This window comes from Otolemur garnettii, unplaced genomic scaffold (genome assembly GCF_000181295.1).
Source record: "Otolemur garnettii isolate 467f Iridium unplaced genomic scaffold, OtoGar3 scaffold00001, whole genome shotgun sequence".
NCBI lineage: Eukaryota > Metazoa > Chordata > Mammalia > Primates > Galagidae > Otolemur > Otolemur garnettii.
Genome location: NW_003852396.1, coordinates 71,020,784 through 71,029,966, shown reverse-complemented (window position 1 = coordinate 71,029,966; position 9,183 = coordinate 71,020,784). Strand labels below are relative to the sequence as shown.

General features: G+C 54.7%; 1 protein-coding gene across 1 annotated transcript; it reads left to right on the top strand.

The window, feature by feature from the left end:
- The first annotated feature begins 223 nt into the window (after positions 1-223).
- Positions 224-7,347, top strand: PEX16 (peroxisomal biogenesis factor 16). Its single transcript, XM_003781262.3, has 11 exons — positions 224-1,032; positions 1,239-1,274; positions 2,102-2,178; positions 2,578-2,711; positions 2,847-2,947; positions 3,657-3,737; positions 3,878-4,036; positions 4,158-4,230; positions 4,398-4,517; positions 6,529-6,593; positions 7,164-7,347. Exons 1-11 carry the CDS (start codon positions 921-923, stop codon positions 7,220-7,222), a joined length of 1,017 nt encoding a protein of 338 aa, XP_003781310.1. The 5' UTR covers positions 224-920; the 3' UTR covers positions 7,223-7,347.
- Positions 7,348-9,183: the final 1,836 nt, after the last annotated feature.

Here is a 9,183-nt window from a genome sequence, read left to right as displayed (position 1 = left end):
AGATCTCCAGGAATCGCCCCATCCCTTGGGGAGCAGCTGAGAACTGGGAGGTGCAACTGAGGGCCAGAAAGCGCTCTGAGATTAATCCGGAATTCAAGGATCAAATCTGCCCTCACCCCATTTTATAGGTGGTGAAATCTGAGGCCTAGAGAAGGGAGAGAAGCCTGGGCCAGGGCTTTCTTTTTGTAGGTGGGAGTGCAGGTGCAAGCTCTTGGGGGCACAGTCCTTGCGGGAGCTAGGGCCAAAGTCGGAGGACTAAGTGCGCTGGGTAGGGGATCGACCCTGCGCTGGGAGGACTCCTCACTGCCTCAGTTTCCCTAGCAGTAGCTCTGGTGGGGAATGGAGCACTGGGCAAACGCGCGCCTGCTCAGACGCAATCCGTCTGCCTTTAGACGCCCCGCGCCTCCCCAAGTCTGATCGACTCTCCTTTTCCTAAAGGACGTGCTACCTCCCAGCCTTCTAAAATCCTGTCCTCGCGTTCGAGCCTCTCGGTGTTCTACTGGGAAGACTCAGGGCTCTTACTCCCTTCTCCAAAATGAACTGTTCGGACTGCCGCCCAGCTTTCCCAGAGCATTAACTGCGCAGGCGCAAGGTCTGCCAACCAGGAAAACGGAAGAATTGGGCGCGGACGCCGACGGCGTAGGGTGGGTCGGGGGCGGAGAGTGTGTTGGCCAATGACTTGAAGGAGTACGTGGGGCGGGTTTAGGCCCGCAGTTGCTAAGCTCTGCCCAAGTGGGAGGTGTTTAGAGATGGGGTGAAGGGTGATTCACAGGCTCTTCAAGTCACCATCCTTTTGGTCTGCGGAAATTAAACAACCAAGAGGCGGGCCTAGGACCGGAAGCAGGAAGGAGGGCGCAGGAAGCAGGGCGCCGCAGCTACTCCTACTGTCGGTCCGTGGGTCTATCGCTGCTGAGGGCAGGATGGAGAAGCTGCGGCTCCTGTGCCTCCGCTACCAGGAGTACGTGACTCGTCACCCGGCCGCCACGGCCCAACTGGAGACAGCAGTGCGGGGCCTCAGTTACCTGCTGGCAGGTGCTATCCTGACCTTTGATCCATCCCTTGGGGGCCCTGACCTATGACCCCAGTGGCTCTCTTCCCTGCGGAGTCAGCGTAGTGATCGCTGTGCTTGAGAAGTCCCGTCCAGGTTTCCGTAGGGAGTAGGGAGGAGACGTCAGGGATCCGAAGATGAAGGGTGAGGCAAACACTCACCGACGCCTCCTTCTGTACCTTCTCCCCAGGTCGATTCGCGGATTCGCACGAGCTGTCAGAGCTGGGTGAGACGTGCTCTGGGATGGTGGAATGGGTAGGGTGGTGGCTTTGGTCTGGGAAAGCTTCCCAGGAAGGGTGAACACCACAGCTCGAGGTACTAGGCTGTCCATTAGATTACCCTATGCTATGATTGAATCGGACAAAAGTCTGTTGTCCCCTGTCCTGATCTCTCCATGCCCCCAAGTCAAGAGACATGTCTGGGGTTATTGATTGAGTGTTCATTACTGGTCAGGTGCTGGGCCAAGCGCCTTTCCTGCCTTTGCCAGTTAATCCTCCCTACATTCAAATGAGGTGGGTACTGTTATTGTCCTCCATGTCCAATTAAGGGAACAGTTGCTGATAATCCCAGAACTAAGATTCAAATTCAGATCTCCCAGGTAGATTCCAGGAATTCCAAACAGTAACTGTCTCAGGAGCATTGGGTACTGGAGGTAACAGTCCTGAAAGGATGAGCTAGGTTTTGAAAGGTAGAGATTAATTAGATTTCCAGGGGCAGGCTACAGAGAGAGCAAAGGCCAGGAGGTGGGACCACACATCTGTGGCTGTTTGGAGTGCAGTGGGCAGTTATGGGCAACTGGATGGTCATTGCTATCCTAAAGAGCAGTAGCTAGTTTGTCATTGAGCTCGAGACATCCTTTCTTGGTCCAGCTACTCATGCAAGATCATATTGGGGAGTATAGAGTGCTGAGTGGGTGGGGATGCAGATTGATTTCCACATAGTCTGTGGGTATATGAGCACAGTAGGTGACAGGTGATCCCTGCAGTTCTGGGGGAAGGTGAGAGTGGTAGAGGCTGCAGAGCCAGCCCTTCAAGGCTACCTTCTACCCTTCAGTGTACTCCGCCTCTAACCTGCTTGTGCTGCTCAATGACGGGATCCTACGGAAGGAGTTTCGGAAAAAGTTGCCTGTGGTAAGAATTCTGCCAGGAACTGAGGGTGGGAAACACAGACACTCAGAAATGAAGTAGCAGCAACCAGCCCACATGTACACGGCATGTTATGGGTCTCAGAGTGTGAGATATATGCCTTTGCCCCGCTGAACCTCAAACCATCCATCTTATTATGTGAGGTGTGAAAATGTTAGTGTCCCCATCTCATTTGAAGAGACTGAGGGGTGGAGTGAGCTGTCCCAGGTCACTCGGCCTGTTAGTGGTAGACTCAGTATTTGAAATTTGAACTCAGGCCTATACACTTAGGCTTGGAAAGAGGAGAATCCATATCTCTTGTTAAAGGAGTCTTCCCTACTCCCCCATAAGGAGGTCCTGGGCCTACAGGGAGCCCCCTGACCTCTTGGCCTTGGGTTCTTGCAGTCGCTGTCCCAGCAGAAGCTGCTGACATGGCTGAGCGTGCTGGAGTGTGTGGAGGTGTTCATGGAGATGGGGGCCGCCAAAGTGTGGGGCGAGGTGGGCCGCTGGCTTGTCATTGCCCTCATCCAGCTGGCCAAGTAGGTTGGGACTATGGAGGGCAGGACCTGGGTGGGGGTGATGTAGGCCAACTGTACAGATGCTGCCCAGCATGGCTTCCCTGACTCTTGCCAGCTAGCTATCTCCCTGTAGTCCAGACTTACTCCCTGACCTAGGGCTGTACTGCGGATGTTCCTGTTGATCTGGTTTAAGGCTGGCCTCCAGACCTCACCCCCCATCGTTCCGCTGGACAGAGAGACCCAGACACAGCCCCCGGGTGAGCTGCTTCCCCACTTTGGAGTGGAATGGGGCACGGGACTAATTGGTGGCTTTAAACTCCACCAGTATAAACACAGTGTTGTCTGTTCATAGAGCACGTCTAGCCCAGTCAACTGATTTTTGTTCTCATCACCCTATATTCTGCAGAGAAGAGAAAAAAAAGATTGGGTTATGGATGAATTTGGCACTTGAACTCAGGACTTCTGATAGAGAGTCCTTCATTTTTGGGGTTTGCAGGGAGAGGGACAGAGCAGCAGCAGGATGTGGGGTCTTTCAAACTCGTCTCTGGACCTGCTTCTGCATTTAGAGCTGTAGCCTGAAGAGGCAGGGCACCTAGCACCTGTTGTCAGCCTCTAAGCCTCATTTTCCTGACCTTGGTGGAAATGGTTCTCATCATGGTGATGTTGAAAGCAAAGAATTGAGCAGATATGACCTCCCTGGTGCTCCAGTCCTGGGAAGCCTGGGGTTTTGGCTGGGTCTGGCCTCAGATACTGCTGATCTTTTCCCAGGGAAGTGAGGGCTGCAGAATGCTCAGGTCTCTTTTAGAGCCACAGCCACTGGCTACAGTTTCTTTGACTCAGCCGCAGACTTATACAGGCTCATCTGTTCTCCCCTTAGCCCTGAGCATCTACTGCACACATGTTCTTTGCAGGCTTTATTGGAAACATCTCCCTCTGACGGTAGGGCCTTCTGTCTATCCCTGCTAGATGGTAACCACAGCCCTGGCAGCCAGGAGCAGTCATATGTGGGGAAGCGGTCAAACCGAGTGGTGCGAACCCTCCAGAATAGTAAGTGAAGGACATAGCTGGACTGGGCACAAAGGTGCTGGGGTCTGCCTGGGCCTGAGGGACTGGTTTTCACCAGTGTCTACCTTCCCTCTGCCCCGGCCTGGGCCTGGCTTGCTCATCAGCTGCGCTTTGTGTTCTAGCTCCATCCCTGCCCTCCAGGCACTGGGGAGCTCCCCAGCAGCGGGAGGGCCGGCAGCAGCTGCAGCAGCGCCATGAGGAGCTGAGCCTCAAGCCTACCCCACTTGGGCTGCAGGAGACCATCGCAGAGTCCTTGTATATTGCACGGCCACTGCTGCACTGTATCCTTAGCATGGGCTAGGGCTGGGGCTAGCACCGGTACCTTGAGCTGGGGATCAACGGGGGGATGTGGGCCAAGTTTGGCCCCTATGCTAGAGACATCCTTGACACCTTGGCCGTCAGTGCTCAGCCTGGGCCTGTGGGGTCAGCGGTCATGGAAACCGTGGCTCCTGTCTGGTGTTGTAGACGTGACCAGGTAAGCTGGGGCCTGCCTGCGGGCTCCTCTCTGCCCTGCGCTTGCCATGACAGGCCTGGCCTTGCCTAAGTGGGGCAGGCAGTGGCATCTGCTTCTCCCAGTGCTGCCTCTATAGACACCCAGCCCAGATCACACCCCTGGCTCTGACCATGTCCCTTGCCCCCCAGCCTGAGCCTCCTGAGTGACAGGAAGGGCCTGACCCAGAGGGAGCGGCTGGAGCTGCGGCGCCGGACTATCCTGCTGCTCTACTATCTACTGCGCTCTCCATTCTACGACCGTTTCTCTGAGTAAGGACGCAGCCCCTACTTATAGCCACAGAGAGGGCAGAGAACGGGCCCTGGGGCTCCAACCACTGCTGGTGTCTTCCTTTCTCCCCTGTTCTCCTGTCTGGGGATCACTGAACACCCACTGTGTCTGGATGGCAGTCACTAGATGCCAGCCTAGCCCTGCCCATGAGCTTCTCAGGCCATCGACCCATATGTGCTTAAGTGTCAACTCACCAAGGATGTTGGCAGGAGACATCAAGGGCAGGGCTGAGGACATTGCCAGGAGGCTCACAAGGACAGAGGCAGGTACGGGCTCTCCACAGCCTCTAGCTCATTCCCACACCTTCTTGCCAAATAGTTGGGATTATCCCCACTTCTCAGAAGAGGCACTTGATGTTCAAAGAGGTTGGGCAACTTAAACACCCAGCGAGCCAGTGGCAGAGCTAAATCCCAAATCCATGTTTTCCCCTGCTCTGTCTCCCTGCTTTGCTTTGGCTCCCTCTTCCCAAAGCCTGCTCAGGGCCTGGACCTGTGATGGTCCACTTCTCCCAGCCTCAGCCATAGAAGGGCCTGCCGGGGATGGGTGGGGGTGGCCCAGGGCCAAATCCCCCAAGGCCTGCAAGGGTGACTGCGTGAGGTCAGACAGTGATGTGAACAGGGGGCTCATGAGCAGCAAGGGCTGTGAGGCAGACAAGGCTCCTGGGGCCCCCCTCTGTCTGGGACCTAATAGCTGCTTAAAAACTGCAATAGTAACTGGAATTTCATTTAACATCCAACCTTTGTTTCTTTTGAGAGAGTAGGAAGTAAGCTTATATCGCATTTAATATTACCTCAGTGAAAGTGACTTCTTAGTCTGGCAGTTCCTGCTGTTTTCATACAAGTTTGAAAGCTCATTTCAGTCTAAAGTCAAATCCTATTTCACATGCAAGAGAAAACATTCCAGAGACTTACACATACTGTATGGACACACCCAGTCTCCATTGCTTGCACTTACAGAGGAGGCATTGTAGTCCTTGTACCCAGCTGACCTGAGGATTATGAGGTGATGGGAATTGCAGAGGTGCCCCCAGGCTACAAGTCCCCCAGCTTGGCTCACTCTCCTGTGGACTTAACCCACCTGGTGTCTCAGAGCAGTAGCCCAAACTGAGAAATCTATCAGGGAGATGCCTGTTGCCCAAAGTACAGGGAGCAGGTCCACAGGGAATAGTGTTTTCTTGTTATCTCTCTCATTTCTCAACTGCACAGGTGGGTGTGTGGCCTCAGGAGCCAGGCTGCCTTCCACACGTGTGATGTTGGGCAGGGTATTTGACCTCTCTGTGCCTCTATCAAATGGGGATGATGAGAGGACCCACCTCAGAGGGCTGTTTAGAGGTTAAATGACTTAAGCCTATGGCAGTGCCTGGGATGAGTAAGGACTTGGCATTATATCTTATTCCCTTAATATCATCAGCAATCGTCATCTTAGCCCAAGTGCGCTTGTGGGAATCCCTCATCTGTTAAAAAAACTAGGCTCTACCCTGTCCCCTTCCTCTGAGTCAGCATGCTCTCCTCAGCACTATGTTGCCTCCCCGGTCCTGACTGCTCTCTGTTGGTCTGTGACATTTCCATGTGGCTCAGCTCTTCTGCTGGACTCAGGACTTCTCGAGGGCAGGGTGGGGTTGTCTTCCTGTCTGAACCCACCACCATGCCACCCAGAACTACTCCAGGTGTGGCCCTCCAGGAGCATTTGTTGTTGGATGTCAGTGGAAGGGGAAAAAGGGGAAGGAGAAGTGGGGGGAGGCTGGCTCTGAGGTGCTGGAGTAAATCGTGTACCCAGAGCTCAAGATCCTAGGGCTGGCAGGGAGGGCAGAGACCGGAGCTGACCCCAGAGGTCTCGCCCTTGGGACTGGGCTCTGTCTTAGTTCCAGAAAGTTGCATTTGTCTTCTGAGATTCCCTATGCTTAGTGGGGGAGGGGTTCAGAGAGGGTTCTCCAAGGCTCCTCATTTGCAGGGACCCCCACCCAGCCGGTTCCCTTTCTGTTGCCTCCCCCAGGGCCAGGATCCTCTTCCTGCTGCAGCTGCTGGCTGACCATGTCCCTGGCATTGGCCTGGTGGCGAGTAAGCATGGGTGGGGTGTGATGGTTGTAGTGTGGTCACATGCATGGCCCATCTCCCTATCCTCTCTCTGTCTCCTTGTGACTTGATTCTTGGTGCGGGGGGGAGAGGAAACCAGAAGTCAGGGTTGGGTAGGCTCAGCTCCAGGGCATGGGCCAGGCTGGGGTGGCTTGAAGGAGGGTGTCCCATAGCAGGGCTATGGTTAGACTATTCTGGGCCATTAGCCTTCTTCCTGTCTCAGTATCCTGGAGCGATCCGAGATTGTATTGTCTAGGGGAATTGTGTGGCAGGGAAGAAGCCCACTGGGCTGCTTTGAGACCCACCTCAGCAGAGCCGCTGGGCTTGGGTGGATGACGAGATCTGACTTGGCCCTACTGGTGCCTACTCTAGACCAGCTTCTCTGAGCCTGAGGGTCCTCATCAGTAATGGGGATCACACCCCTACAAAGTTGCCTGCCTAGGGTGGGGTGGGAGAAGCAGCTGGCTCACAGCGTGCAGGGGTAAGGCACTGTACTGGAGGAGCAGGGCAGAGTGGAGTCCCACCCATCCTGACTGTCCCCCTCTCTCATTGCAGGGCCACTCATGGATTACTTGCCCACCTGGCAGAAAATTTATTTCTACAGTTGGGGCTGACAGATATGCTGGGAGTTGGGCGTGGGGCAGGGCGGCATGCTGTGCTGTGCTGGGCAGGGGGTGCCTCAGCCTGTCAGTCCCCTGGGCCCCTCTTCCCTAATAAAACTGACTTTGGCAGTGTCCCAGCACGTGGCCTCTCTGTGACCACCGTCCAGAATGCCTGCTAATTATCCCCCACCTCCACCACAGGCTCCTCACACAGCCTGGGGATACACCCTGTTTAGTTGGTGGTCAGTGGCTTCTAGCTGCCTCATTTGCAGGGACCCCCCACCCCCAACTCATACCCTCTATTATCCTATTGAGTGTGACCCCTCCTATGATGGAGCCATGGTAGCTCACACCTTGTCACTGGGCTCAGAAGGTCCCCTGGGATCCAGGCTCCTCTGGCCACAGGAAGCTGCAACTTAACTCTTGGAGCGTGGGGGGCTGCTGGCAGCCATGGAGCAAACTTTGCTGCTCACTCACCGGCCCCAGCAAAGATAGCTCCCCAGCATGTCTTTTGTCCCTCCCTTGCAGGGCCCTGGGGCTTCTGCAGCCCCAGGCCATTGCTCTGCCTGCCTCTTGGTGATGAAGCCTGGTAAAAGGTGAGCCCAGCTCTGGCTCAGCCCTGAATCCTTGGTGGAGAGTAAAAGACTTCTCCCTCAGGAAAAGGGTGTCAGGCAGTAACCAACACTGGGGCCAGAGCTGGGGGGAGAACGGGAGCCAGATGCAAGTTCAGAGAACACAGGCTGCGGGAAGGGTCGGGCGGGAGTTGTGACCAGACAGGTGGCCCCGTAGGCTCCCACAGATCTCTGTCTACACCTAGGTCCTCCATTCCACACCACCTCCCAGGCACCCTGTGTGGAGCCACCTCACCCTGATGCTGCTTTCCCCAAGTGCCTCTGAGGAATGCCACCCAAGTCCTGACCCATGGGGCAGGGGAAGGGGCTGACATGTCCATCAGGGTCAGAGCTCTGGCTTCAGTGACCTTTAGCTTAATATGAAAAGTGTTTCCAGGCACTTACTCTGGAGCGGGCTCTGTGCCATGTGCTGTGTGGTCAGAAAGGAGTGAGGCACTTCTGCACTGGGGGTGTGACAAGGAGTGTGTACAGGATGTCTGGCTTGGGAGAGGCCCTGCCTGGAATGGTGATAGGGGTGAGGAGACTCACCAGGCTTTATTCACACAGGCTTTGAAGCAAACTGTTAGAACATGTGTCGATGGTTGATGGGCAGCCTGGGAGAGGAGCTGTGTATAGGAATGGCCTGGGCAGTGTCACAGCAGTGTCATGGTGGTGCACAGAGATGGTGCAAGGGCAGGAACAGATTTGGGGAGACTGGAAAGCAAGGTCAGGGCCCAAACAGTGTCCCTACCCAAGCAGGAAACTTCGGCCTGGTCTATGAAGGCAGGGATGAGATGGACTGGAGCAGAGATTGGAAGATGGGGCCTTTGAAGATTCTCTTTGAAGCAGAGATCGGAAGACAGGAGCCTTTGTGGAATGGACTGGTGGGCAGAGATTGGAAGATGGGGCCATAGACTGGAGGCAGAGACCTGCCATAGGGTCAGGGCAGAGGGATGAGGAGTAACCCAGTATGCTTTTGGGACTTTTGAAGTAGGAAGAGGGTGGCGCCCAAGGGACAAGGAGCAACAAGAAAGCAAAAGGCTTATGGAGTTAGGCAGAGGTGACAGAATTCCTAGGACCCAGCATGCTGAGGCAAGTTTGTGGGAGACAAGTTGTCCCCAAGACATATAAAGGGAGGTGATCAAGTTAGTGTGTGGACAGAGGGCAGGGAGTGGACCTGGCTGAAGGAACCATTAGAATTTGTTAGCCTTGGGGATACAGGAAGTTCTGAGTCACAAACATCCGACTAACATACAATGCACACTTACAAATAGAGACTTACAGATAATAGGTAAATGTATCTGTTCCAACTTATATACAAATTAAACTTAAGAACAAACCTAATGAACCTATCTCATCTGG